Source organism: Cebus imitator, unplaced genomic scaffold (genome assembly GCF_001604975.1).
Source record: "Cebus imitator isolate Cc_AM_T3 unplaced genomic scaffold, Cebus_imitator-1.0 Scaffold540, whole genome shotgun sequence".
Taxonomy (NCBI): domain Eukaryota; kingdom Metazoa; phylum Chordata; class Mammalia; order Primates; family Cebidae; genus Cebus; species Cebus imitator.
In genome coordinates, this window is record NW_016107855.1 from 772,964 (window position 1) to 786,597 (window position 13,634).

Sequence of the window (13,634 nt, forward strand, 5' to 3'; positions counted from 1 at the left end):
GGCTCACCGCAACCTCCGCCTCCTGGGTTCAGGCAATTCTCCTGCCTCAGCCTCCTGAGTAGCTGGGATTACAGGCACGCACCACCATGCCCAGCTAATTTTTTTTGTATTTTTAGTAGAGACGGGGTTTCACCATGTTGACCAGGATGGTCTCGATCTCTTGACCTCGTGATCCACCCGCCTCGGCCTCCCAAAGTGCTGGGATTACAGGCTTGAGCCACCACGCCCGGCTAGGTCTGCATTTTTTTAAGGCCTTGCACTTTTTAAATGCTTTCATGAGCTCCGTTATTTCTCAAAGTGACCCATGGAGTGGGTCAGAAGGTTATATCCTCTTTGGAACGATGAGGAAACTGCAGTATGTAGTTGATTAATGCAAAAGCAGGGACTGAGCCCAAGATTGCAGATCCAACGTTCCTGCTATGGCCCCAGAGCTGTCTCTTAGGCCCAGATGTCTCGGACGGCAGGTGTTACAGCCACCACCAAGCACAGTCCTGGAGATCCCAGATGATTGAACTGATCTGAGAAAAGTCCCAGAGATGGTTCAACAAATTTGGAGACTTTTTCAGGATTCAACCAAATCCAGAGGGGCCAAAGAATCCCAGATTTTTTCACATCTTTCCATCATTCCAAGTAGAATTACTGGTCACTCAACCGGCCGAGAGGTCAATGATCCAACCGAACCAGCCGTTAGCTCTGGGATCTGGGATTTCCATGTCATGTTAAACATGGTCTGCAAAGACAACTTCAGCCTCTCCACATCCCAGAAAGGGGCAGGACAGATGAGAGGAGTCTGTGCTCAGCTTCCAGCTAAGCCTCATGGCCACCAAGAACTCACCTCTGGCTCTTGTCCCTGCCCTAGAAATTCCACCTCCTCCATCTACATTTTCCCCATTACCCATATAACCTCAAAACAGGTCCTTCTTTATCTGCACCTGATCTATAGGATAAAGATGCAGAACTATACAATCCCTTGTGGGAAACCAAGCGAAACTTTTCCAGCCAAATCTGTAGATGGTTTTATTCTTCTTCTTCTTTTTTGTTTTTAATGAGAGGGTCTCACTCTGTCACCCAGGCTGGAGTGTGGTGGCATAAAGATGGCTTACTGCAGCCTTGACCTCCTGGGCTCAAGCGATCCTTCTGTCTCAGTCAGCCTCTCAAGTAGCTGGGATCACAGGCACACACCACCATAACCAAGTACTTTTTTTTTTTTTTTTTAAGAGAGGTGGAATCTCACTATCCTGCCCAGTCTGGTCTCAAACTCCTGGGTTCAAGCAATCCTCCTGCCTCAGCCTCCCAAAGTGCTGGGATTATAGGCATGAGCCACTGTGCCCAGCCTGTAGAAGATGGTTTCTGAGCCTTCTTTAAGAATGTGAGCTCCATGTCACATCTGTCTGTTTTCCTAGCACCTGTGCACAGTGATACTTAACAGTATGCAACTTAGTGAGAAGAATTCCTTGTACATACCAGGGTCTTCCTGGTAAGTTTTAACTATGACCTTCATTTCAAAATGGGGAGGCTGAGGCCCCAGAGAGCCTGAGATGGACTTGCCCGGTATCACCCAGCAAGTCAGAACACAGTTTCTTGACCTCAACCCTCTTTCTTCATGTTCTCATATCTGTCAGCAGGACCTTGAGGTCCAGGCAACCTCTACCCACGACTCCAAATAAAACTTACACTGGATGGAGGCTTCTGGGCTGGCGATGGCTTGTCACTGGGGCATGCAGGGGCAGTGGGAGGTGCTGTGACATTTGAGTCCTTTCCTAGGGAATCAAGAGAGCACAGATTAACTGACTGGGAAGGGGAGAAGCCCAGGTACCACTCTCTCAAAAACAGTCCTTGCCAAAGGAGTTCTCAGACAGGGTTCCCCACTTGAGTCTGGGAAAATGGGAGGTGGTCTCATCAGGGCCAGGTAGTCTGAGAAAATGGCGTGCCCTGGAGTGACGGGGCAGAGCCTGAGCAGAGAGACCATGCTCCCGAGGGTTACTGGGAAAATCCCAAGTTGCCTGCTGTTCCTCACTGCCCTGGACATGCTTCAATGATAGGGACAATTATTTATAATTAACAAAGTCTTTATGTAGCTATTATCCCAGCCATTCTCATAAAAGCCCTATATCCCCATTTTAAAGGTAAGGAAACTGAGGCCTGGGAAGGTCATCAACTTGCCCACAGTTACACGGCCAGCAACTGCAAACTCAGGACTGAGACCTGGCTCTCCCTCCCTCACTTCCTATGGTTCTTGCTGCAGGGAGCACCTTGAAGGTAGCTTCATTTCTCACTTTGGAGAGTGGAACTTGACACCAATCAGGAGCTCAGGAACACTGCTGAATGGGCAAGCAGAGGCTGGAAACACCCACTGACCGCAGCACAGTGGACTCTGAGACTGTCACTTTCCTCCAATTGTCCATTCAGCAAATGCAACCACCCCCCCAATGGAAGGCTATCATATTGGCCTGGGCCAGATACCATACAGCAGAGCTGCAGCAGGATGCATTTGAGTCCAGTTGGGGTGGGGATCATTTCCATCCTGGTCCCAGACTTTGCCCTGGACTTGGAGACATGCCAGAGTAATGCACACACTCTGTATGCATTGGTAATGCCTCATGGGACTTCAACCCCGGGTCACAGTCACCCTTTCCTTTAATGGGCAGCACACATAACCTTGTACCTAAAATACGCTGCAGCAGGCTAACAGGCAAGCCCAGCTTCTTCCCTGGGCCTCGGCTTTCCTAATTGGAAAATGGAAGCACAGGGCACGATCGGGGAGCTTTCAACTCATATGCCAGCTCCAAGTGACAGGGGTAGCAGCTTGGAGTGCTATGCCTGGCACACAGCTGCTGATTGTTAAATATCTGTTCACTAAACATGTTGATAAGGACCCCAAGGCCACAGGGCTGCAATGCAGTCAACTGTTGTGATCTATTACTCATGTCTGCTGGGGCCTCGGGAGTGCTGAGTCATTGGCTATTTTTAACAAGATTGTTTTGAAGTCCCTTCCAAATCTGACCTTCTGGGGGATGCTGCAGCCAAAACACAAATGGAAAGGTAGCCTGTGGCCTAAGGATAAACCAGGGGATGTGGGTTTTGGCATAAGAAGGGAATTCACCGTGAAGGATCTGGGCAGTTTAGGGGACAGAGAGCGTCAGAGGTACCCAGACTCGTCTTATACCTGTGAGCTCAGCCAGCGGGTCGAAAGAGCCCAAGGAGGGAGAAGGTGGTGGGAGCACCTCGTTGTCCTTCACTAGCTCCTCTGCCTTCTGCCGAAGCTTGGCCGCTTCCATCTGGGACTCTTCCAAAAGCTCCCCTAGAGGTATTGGGGAAGAAGGAGCAAAAGCATTTACTCAGCTCCAAGCGCTGCTTCTCTCCGCCCCAGGCCCCTAAACCTGCTGCTGCCTGGCTTCCAAGGCTCCAGGCCCTGGACTTCACTTCCACCATTGCTCTGTGGGCCTAGGGGGACAAACTCCATGCTGGCCCGTTGCAAGAAACAGGCTAGAGTAAGGAAGAGGGCCCAGCAATCGGGGACATAGGAGCAGAAGGATTCTATGAGAAACTCCTAGCCCCCTGCATTCTCTTTCTGCCCCACTCCCTTCACACCCAGCCAGGGGACTCCACAGAAAGCGAGGGGCTCCCCACCCTACTACCATAGCACCCCAGGCTACCCACAGCCTGACCTGGGCAAAGGGCTGCCTGCAGGGTGGAGACCCTGGATAATTCCAAACAGCCCTCCAGGCCTCCATTTTCCTTCTCCCACAAGCAGAAGTGGAGAAACTTCACTCCTCCCTCCCCAGTCTACCATCCCAAGCAAGGGTCTGCCAAGCAAGGAGAAAGCATTTTAAAAATCAGAGAGCTCCCTCTAAAACTGAGACTAGAGAAGGGAGCAGCAAGGCAAAAGAAGAGTTTCAGGAGTTTGGAAGAAAGAGAGCCCCCTCTGGATGGGAAATCAGTGAAAGCCTTGCCTGGGAGGAGGGGGCACAGCAACTGGGTGCTGATGCACAGAGATAGTCAGTCATGTGAAGGAAGGTGGCGGTGTCCTAAAGTGGGGACAGCTTAAGCAAGAGCCAGGAGAAGAGAACTAGGCGAAACCGCCTCCTTGCTTCAAGCCAAGCTCTGCTCCCTGTTCCAACACTGGGGACGCGTTCTCCAGTTGCCCTGGTGATGCTGGCTCTCCTCATCTCTCATGCCCAAGGAAGAGGAAGCCATTCTAATTTCATGTCCACCAACTGGGCCTTCCAGCCCCCTCTCTGTCAGTCCACACCTCCCTCTTGGACCCTCAAGGTCCCTGAGTCCTGTCATCCTCGTTTTGGGGTGCTAGGGAATCAGGGCTGGAATACTGTCACCATGCTACATGGTGCACAGAGACACATCTGTGAGGCAGGAGACACCAGCGCTGGGCCAGGAGGGACAGGGGATGACTTGGGCAGAGGCATATGCCAGCTGCATTCTCTACTGCTCATGGAGGGGCTGGCATCACAGGCTGCAGAGAGGGGGGCTCGCAGGGAGGGGATGGGGTCTGCTTTACCTAACATCTTTATCCCTTGCATTTTTTCCTTCAGCCGGGAATTCTCCTTCACTAGGCGCTCAAAAGCTGCGGATGCCTCTCCTGAGGGCACGCTGCCCCCAGGGTCGTAGATCCGGTACGGTCCTCTCCCTTCCATGAGGGTAGCTCAGCCCCTGCCGTGGTGCCCACCTAGCTGTAAGGACAACAGCAGCATATCAGCAGGCTGGCCAGGCCATGGGGGCATCCTTTGTGGGAAAGCTCTAGTCTGTCAATGCCCCAGAAGGCAGTCCCCCACGTTAGGCTGGTCTGACCATACTATAGCAAAGCAGGACAGTCACCTCCTTTGATTTGGACACTTTGCCTCTGTTAATACAACCTTAGAATGTGATTAGTTTCTTTTGGCAGCCTCAGTGCACTGCTGGCTTGTTTGGAATGGGAGTCCAAATAAACAGTAGGGTGCAATGTGGGATACAAAAAAGAACCTGGACACGGAATAAAAATATCTGAGTTCATGTCCTGTCTGTGAAGTCCAGAAGAACACGAATGTCATCTGTTTTGCCCATCATTGCATCCTCAGAGCCTAGCACAGTATTAGCTATGAATTTTGCCCAAAAAAGGCTTGCCCAATTCATGGCCTGGCCATTAATTTACTGTGGGATTGTGGGCAGTCCCTTCCCCTCTCTGAGGAAGGGAAATGAAAGTCTTAAGTTAATTCAGTAATCTTTAAAGTGTAATGCTTGTACCCTAAGGGATAAGCAAGTCAACCCAGTCCCAAGTCCCATTTATATGTATGTCATCTTCTTTAAAAAAAAAAAAAAAGAAAGAAAAGAAAAAACACCCTGACTAATATTTAATGCACTGTCACCTTCCTCTGTGAGTCTCACATCATGCATGGTCTGTCCCTTGCAGTTCTAAGGAACAGGCAAATTTTTCATCAAACCACAGTCTATTTGAGCGGCAAGTTTTTTTTGTAATTAATCTGTTTAATTTCATCTGCCTTATTTCATTTGAAACCACTTGGAAAAGTGATTTTAGAATCCTAGCTCTGTGACTTAGCAGAGAAGCTCTCTGTCCATTCACTCATCCATTCAACAATTACTTATTGAGCATCTACTCTGTGCTAGGCACCAGTCTGGATGCTGAGGAATTACAGCAAACAAAACAGACAAAAGTCCTTCATAGGCCTTACAGTCTAGTGGTGAAAGCAGAGGAGAGTGGTGGGGAACACAGTATTTCAGGTGATCAAAAAGTCTATGGACAAAAATTTAGCAGGGAAGGGTGAGGCAGGAAATTTCATTTTAAACGGAGCTGGCATGAAAGGCCCCATGGAGAAGGGGCTATTTTAGAAAAGACCCGAAGGAAGTGAGGGAACCAGCCATGAGGACATCAGAAGGAAGAACATTCTCGGCAGAGAGAGCAGTAAGGGCAGAGGTCCTGAGGCTGAAACACGGAGCCAGCCTCTAGCCCTCCAAACAACTCTCCCCAAGGCCTCCACTGGGGACCTCAGAAGGGCTTGGGGCCTGGCTCCCAAGGTCACCATCCCCAAGACAAAAACTGTTTCATCAGGAATCCTCAAAGACCCTTCCAAATCCACACCGTGCTCAATGAGAGATGACAGTGAGGAAGGATTAGCAGCAACACCACCATCCTTGAATCAACTCCTTGCCAGACACTGCATTAAACGTTTCAGACAATCTTGGTGGGGCTGCACAGGAACTCTAACATGCAAACTAATCTCAGCTGCATTTTATAAGGGAGAAACTGAGGCTCAGGGAGGGTAAGTAACTCAGCTGTGACGACTTGGCCAGTAACGAGAGCCAAGATGCAAAGTCAGCTTTGCCTGCTGCGACTCTGAGACCCACTGTACTCACACAGCCAGGACACAGAGCCAGAGGGGCAGACATGGAGTTCAAGTCTGCTTGCAGGGCAGCACCACGCTATCAGGTCACCTCTGGGCAGTTTCCCCTGCCCTGCAGCATGAGAACCAATAAGGACCTTTCCAGGACGGTCCATAGGATGAGATGGGCCAGAAAGAAAAACAAAGTTCTGATGAGCAGGACCCCCTCCCCCAAAGGCCGACAAACACAAGATGAACACACCATGCGGGAGGCACCCACGCCGAGCCTGACAGGCAAAGGACAGCTACCCACACACCCATCATAAGCCATCACCCGGCTTAGGGGAGACTTGTTTTTATCCTGAAAGGTCAATGTTCTACAGCAAAGCACAAAGTGCAGATGTTTCCAGTAGACTAAGAGACAGTGTGGGGGCAGCACTTAGCACTGTGACTGGCACACAGTACTCAAAAATGTTGGCAGACGTGGGGGGGTCCTTCCCCTCTGCTCGCCTCTGTCCTCAAGAGCCTTGCCACCCGGCATGGCATGTGTCTGACTGGTGTGGGCATTGCCCATCTGGCTGAGTGTACTTTGTGCATCTTGGTATTCCTGTTGGCAGCACAGGAGGGTGAGCCTTCCTTGAGAGCTGCTTAGAGTTCACAAACAGTGAAACAGAGGGCTGGAGGGGACCTGGAGCCACCTTGCATGACAAGGGCAACAGTGTCCTGGCTCCTGTCCACCACTACGCACATGCCCTAAGTGGCACTCATAGCCAACACCACACGAAAGCATGGGCAATTTTTTACTCAATGTCTGCCTTGCCCTCTAGATTAATGGCTGCATGAGGACAGGAAACAAGTCCAACCTGTGTGCCAGGGTATCTTCAGAGTGGCCCAGAGTGGAGCCTCGGCAAACCTCGAATTCAGAGAAGTCGGACTGAAGGGACACAAGGAGCGCTTGACCCTGACCCTGCCACCCGCAAGGCCATGTCTGACATCCCAGAGAGCCTAACCCTGACCCCCTCAACAGATGCATTTAGACACCCATACACTTCTAGAATCGGGGCTGGGCCAGCCACGCTCCCTCAGAGAAGCCAAGATGTAAAGCCAAGGGACAAAGCAGGATGCAGGATGTGGGAACTGAAACCCACCCCACGTCCTCCAAAACACACAACACTCAGTTTCTCTTGGTGCAAGGGAGTCAACAGGGAAAAGGGTTCATGGGAAGCAAAAAGGGGGCAGACAGAGCTACGCTCCCCTACTTTAGCCTCAGGGGGCAGAGCCTGGGGAGAAAGAAAGGTCATGGGCAGAGGAAATGCAGAAGAAATATCCTACTGTGGGAAACCCTCTCTGGATATCAGAGGAGCCACCCCCAGAGGGCCTGGACTTCTGGAGGAAAGAAAGACAAAGCGGGAAACAGGGAATTTCCAGGTCCCGCTGACCTCATGCCCGGATGGTCAGCGGCAGTCTCTGGATGACCACTGGGCCGACGGGAACTCTCCTTCTGATCAGTGAGGTTTTCATAACCTCTCCTTGAGAGAGGACTCATTCTCAGGATGACAAAGCTGGAGGGGAATCTCCAAGGGCAATGAGGTGAATCCCACATTATCAGGTTGGAGAGAGAAATGTGCCCAGAAACACTCAGTGGATGAGGGGCTGCATTAGAACATGACGATGGCATGTGCTCCCGTGTGCTGTCCACAAACCCCAGTGTATATGGAAAGGGGAAAAGGAAGTACTGACCACTCCCCTCCACGCGACAGTATCTAGAGTTCAGAGCCCAGGAGTCCCTGGCCATGAGCTCATCCTATCCTCACTCACGGCACAGGCAGTGCAGCAAGTCAGGGCCCTGAGCAGGGAAGGCCAAGATCACAAAGGAGTCAGGACAGAGCTGGGACCAGAAGATCTCTGCTTTCCTCCAGGCTGCCCACAGTCCATCCTCCAATTCCCTTCCATATCTTCTCGCAGAGTTCTGTATCCACCTGGCCTGGTTCCAGAAACTACAATTCAGCAGGTGATCCACCAGCAGTGGGTCTCCAGGCCCCGCTGCCAAAACCAGAAACAGCTGGTGGTAAAGGAGCAGCCAGTGCAGACTTTCTTCCAAAACAAGATCTCAGCCAGGGGGCCTCCACAGCCTGCCTGGGAGGAGCCCTGGCGCTGCCCGAGGGAACCAGAAAGGCCCAGTTGGGGGCAGAAAGGGGCCCAGACAGACAGCAGGTCAGGGAGTGACAACAGAGCGTGAAGATGGAAGTGATGCTGCTGAAACTGAAGGAGCCACCCACTGGCAGACAAACACTGGTGGTGGCAGGGGGGCGGTAGTCCCCAGGGCCCAAATCTCAGCCTCACTCCTGAAGACGACGGGTGATAGAGACTACATTCAGAATTAAATTTACATTCTAGCTTTTGCACTGAAATGCTTTGGTCTGTCAGATTATCTTGCCATTAGCCATGAACACCATTAGCCATGTTTTGATGGCTGGGTAGGGGGGTGGTCCCAGACCCCCCAAAATGATATTCACTTGCATAGCCACTAACATTTGCAAATTGCTTCAGGTGTCCCAAGCACTGTTTTTTCATCTGATTATCACAACAGCCCTGGGAAGAAGGCAGGGCTGGTACCTGCCTGATGGATAAGGAAACTGAAGTCCAGCTTGGGGAATTAATCAGCCCAATATAATGCCTCTGCTCACTGGCTACATCCTGGGGCCAGCTATCCCTGCGACCCTGGAGCACATGATACCCTCCCTGGCCCAGTGGGAAAAGTGTAAGCAAATCTCTGGTACGGGGAGGTGGAAGATCATGGAGGCCGACACCTACCTCCTCAGCAGAGGCAAGGTCTACCAGAGATACTGGCAGGTGGGCTGGGAGAGGGGGTATAGGCAAGGGGTCTCCAGGAAAGATGGCACAGAACAGAACGTCAGAGAGGCCTGTCCTAGTCTCTACTCTGCTGTGTATGGGACTATGGGCTCATTCCCTCGCATGCAAGGGGAGGAGCATGGGCCACATGGAAACCGGGTGATGGCTAAAGCTGGCCTCAGGATTGAGGACACCCAAGTGTCACGAGATAGCAGGAAGTTGAGGAAAGAGAGGGAGCCAGCACCCTGGAAACATCGCAGCCCTGGAGGCAGGAAGAAAGGTCCGCACAGGGCAGGTGCTCAAGGCCAACTTTTGCAAGCATGAGGCCTGAGAGGGTGCCTCACCTGCACTAGCCTCCGCTCCGTCCACCCTGAGGGCTGTGAGGCCCTGGACCGGCCATTCACCTTTCCTCAGCCTCAGCTGCCTCATCTGTAAGACAGGAGTAATAATAGAACCTACCTGATATAAGATCAAAGAAATTAAATGAAACAATATGTGGATAGTTGGAAGGGAATTCTCACTTTCTACCTTAGGCGGTACTTCCTGATTATCTGATTTAACAAGAAACACATCTTTGTTTTATAAGATTTCCAAAATAATAAGACTACAGAGTAACTAGATCAGTATTTGGCACACATCAGGTGCTTAATAAAAGGCTGAGGCAACCCCACAACTGCCCAGATGATCTAAGGGCCAAGGCTCCCCTCTCCCCGCCCCCGCCCCTGTGTTCCCTCCTTTAACAGGGTATTTTAGGCTCTTTGGTCAGCTCAGTAAGCTAGGTTCTGGCCTCCACTTATTTTCTAGTGACCTGCAAATCAACATTTAACTGTGGTTACGCAGGGTGCCTGGACATGCCATAGCTAGTGAAGATAAGCTATAAGAAGCCCTTGAACCACGATACCACGCTCACCAACGACTGGGAATCTGAGCCTCATTTCCTCTGTTGCAAAGGGGAATATCCTGCAATTCCACCCAAGGATGAGAGGAAGTGAGATGCCGTGATATCACATTGTACACGTAAGAAAAAAGTTGTCCTCATATTTGTGTTGTGATGGCCTCCAGTCCTCCCCCACCCATTTCCAGGCGAGGGAAACTGAAGCCTCAGGTCCATTTAGGCTGGATTTTTCAGGCAGTGAAACCACTCTTTTCAATATTGTAACGGTGGTCATTCCACATTTCTCTAAATCCATAGAACATACACCCCCAAGAGAGAACCCTGATGTACACCATGGACTCTGGGTGACAGTGGTGTCCATGGAGATTCATCAGCTGTAACAAATCTACCACTCTGGTGGAGGATGTGGGTAACGCGGGAAGCTATGCCGGCTGGGGTTGGTGGGTGCATACAGAAAATCTCTGTACCTGCTTCTCAATTTTGCTGTGAACCTAAAACTGCTCTTTAAAAAATAAGGTCTTTAAGGCCGGGCACGGTGGCTCAAGCCTGTAATCCCAGCACTTTGGGAGGCTGAGGTGGGTGGATCACGAGGTCAAGAGATCAAGACCATCCTGGTCAACATGGTGAAACCCCATCTCTACTAAAACTACAAAAAATTAGCTGGGCATGGTGGCGCGTGCCTGTAGTCCCAGCTACTCAGGAGGCTGAGGCAGAAGAATTGCCTGAACCCAGGAAGCGGAGGTTGCGGTGAGCCGAGATCGCGCCATTGCACTCCAGCCTGGGTAACAAGAGCGAAACTCCGTCTCAAAAAAAAAAATAAATAAATAATAAGGTCTTTAATTTAAAAGAGAAAAGGACCAGGCTGGGTTCTCTTGATGGCTGTCAGGTTCATACATCAGTGAGGGCACAGCACCTACTTGGGATAATGTATATTCAAGGACCCTACCTGGCATCACCAATAAGGAGCTCAGACTTAATTCATCCGTCCTTGCAATCAGCTGAGCAATAAGGAGGCTGCAGGCATGGAGTCTCATATAAATAGCTGGGGCTCCAGAACTCTGGGAGCTAGTCGAGGTACACTAGGGCGAACATCTTAACCCTCATTAGGCCTCAGTTACTTAAAGAGAGGGAGCTGCAACAACAGTAACAATATAACACGGGGGATTGCACTGGACAATCTTTAAGGCCCCTTCTAGTTCTGACATTTCAGAATCTGAAATTTATTATCACTACTTTTTTAATCTTCTAAGTTTAAGAAGGCTCCAATCCCCCGCTCCAATCCCTTCTAAGACCCACATGGATTTCTCTAACCCATCAGTCCTCCCATGAGAGCTTGCATGGGTGCTGTCCCCTCCCTGAGAGCAGTCAGAGACCCTCAGCTGACGTCCGCAGCCCACTTCCAGGTCCCTCCTGCCTAATTTATACCAGGCTCCAGTGGAGCCTGATCTGGGTTCCTCAAATGGCGCACATCTTCCCATGTCCTTTGTCCTCCCCTCCCTGAGTCATACACAAAGGAAGCCCCACTGTCTCCACTCAGTCTCTGAGACCCAGGCTATACAAACCCAGTGAATACCTAAGCCAGAATTCACACTGCAAAAGAGAACTCCAGAGCACCTAACTAAAGCCGGAAAGAGGGTGACAGTTCATTAGGTGCTGCCCTATGCCAGGCGCTGGGCTGCATCATAAAACACATGATCTCATTTTCTTCTCACCACACAGAGACAGAAACTATCATCCATGCTTTCCAGCAAGGAAACCAATTGACTTGGCTAAATGGATGAGGAAGTAGACTCAGAGAGGCTAAGTCATTTGCCTGAGAACACACAGCTGGTTAGTGGTAGAACAAACAATGCAGCCTCAATCTGTCAGATTCCAATACCGGTGCCCTTTCCACTGCTCTGCACTGCCTGGAGAGGCAGCAGGCTAAGGCTCAGAGGTAGGAAACCAGACCTGCTTTCCAGTTCTCCAGAACATGCCCCAAGTTCCTAGCCACTGCCTTTGTATGTCTCTAGCTTTAAATGCAACCAGGTGGCAGTCTGCCCCTCATCACCTGCAGTCAACAGGGTTTAGAATCTCAGGCTGGAAGGAAGCTCAGAGGACATTCCATCCTGTGCTTACCCAGTCCTCTGAGGAGCCCAGGGACTCCAGCTGGCCATCTTTAGCAATCCGGATCTCCCCAACTTCCTCCCCAAAACAATTCCTGGGGTAGCCAGCACTGGTTATAGTTAAGCTGCTCCCAGTTCTGTTTCTGCCGGCCCTTGCTCTGCCCTCTATGGTCCCCTGGAATAAGGAACAAGATGCCCCTCTTTGACATGTTGGCTCTGAGGACATTTGGAACCTGCAGGCTTCTCCTGAAGGACTGGATGCAACACTCCAGGCATGGTTTGCCTGACCAAGAGTGACTTTCACCTCCACCCTTTTAGGTATTATATTCCTATTGAGGCAGCCTTGGTACACATTTGCTTTTCTTACAGCTGAGTCACCCCCTGAAGAATGTCCTTTCTCAATGACAACAACCTGCATGAATGCCTAACTGGTGAGAACAAAGGTCTCGTGCAGAAAAGTGTGCTTGAGGGCTGGGCGTGGTGACTCACACCTGTAATCCCAGCACTTTAGGAGGCTGAGGCAGGCGGATCACCTGAGGTCGAGAGTTTGGGACCACTGGCCAACATGGCGAAACCCCATTTCTACTAAAAATACAAAAATTAACGAGGTATGGTGGCATGTGCCCATAGTCCCAGCTGCTGGGGTAGGAGAATCACCTGAATCTGGGAGACAGAGGTTGCAGTGAGCCGAGATCACGCCACAGCACTCCAGCCTGGGAGACAGAGTGACACTCCATCTCAAAAAAAAAAAACCAAAAAACAAAAAACAAAAAAAAACCGTGTTTTAGGAGGTGCAAGTTACCTAAGGGGGCAGAAGTAACTGATTTATTCAGTAATCCCCTATCTAGGACCCTAGAGATCTTTGCATCAGTATACACAGAAGCTGAACAAAGATGTGCACTGCCACATGCTTTATAATAGGCATTTTTGCCATTCTTGAATGTCCATCAAGAAGGGGACTCGTTAAACAAAATTACCATTCATTTGATGGAATACTATATAGCCATCAAAAAGAATGGAGTAGACTGCTTTACAAAAATACAAAAAAAAGTGCAGATTTATATGTGTAATAGGTGCTATTATTTTCAAAACACACAACCATGTGTATGTGTGTATATACATATATATACACAAATATATGTATATATGTGAAATCTTACATGAAAAAACATAGAAAAAACCTTGGAAGTCCAGGCCTTTGGGAGGTCAAGGTGGGAGGATTGCCTGAGCCCAGAAGTTCGAGACCAGCCTGGGCAAAAAGCAAGATCCTGTCTCTATTTTTTTTTAAAATTTGCTTACATTAGCTGAACATGATGGCACATGCCTGGAGTCCCAGCTACTCGGAAAGCTGAGATGGGAGGATCATTTGAGCCCAGGAGTTCGGGCTACAGTGAGCTATGAACATGACACTGAACTCCAGCCTGAGTGACAGAGCAATACTCTGCCTCT

The 13,634-nt window shown here is 50.2% G+C and overlaps 1 protein-coding gene across 11 annotated transcripts in view; it reads right to left on the reverse strand.

The window, feature by feature from the left end:
• Positions 1 to 13,634, reverse strand: part of TNIP1 (TNFAIP3 interacting protein 1) — a 68,803-nt gene that overhangs the window by 35,190 nt on the left and 19,979 nt on the right. For 4 of the 11 annotated variants that reach the window (XM_017515000.2, XM_017514999.2, XM_037733631.1 and 1 more), the window contains exons 2-4: positions 4,517 to 4,688; positions 3,167 to 3,301; positions 1,675 to 1,760 (exon numbers count right to left, since the gene is read on the reverse strand). In XM_017515000.2, the coding sequence (XP_017370489.1) occupies positions 1,675 to 1,760; positions 3,167 to 3,301; positions 4,517 to 4,652 (357 nt within the window). In that variant the 5' untranslated portion in view covers positions 4,653 to 4,688. Of the gene's footprint in view, positions 1 to 1,674; positions 1,761 to 3,166; positions 3,302 to 4,516; positions 4,689 to 9,529; positions 9,615 to 10,095; positions 10,146 to 13,634 lie in introns of those variants that run through there. The other 7 variants (XM_037733634.1, XM_037733632.1, XM_037733633.1 and 4 more) reach the window with 4 other exon arrangements.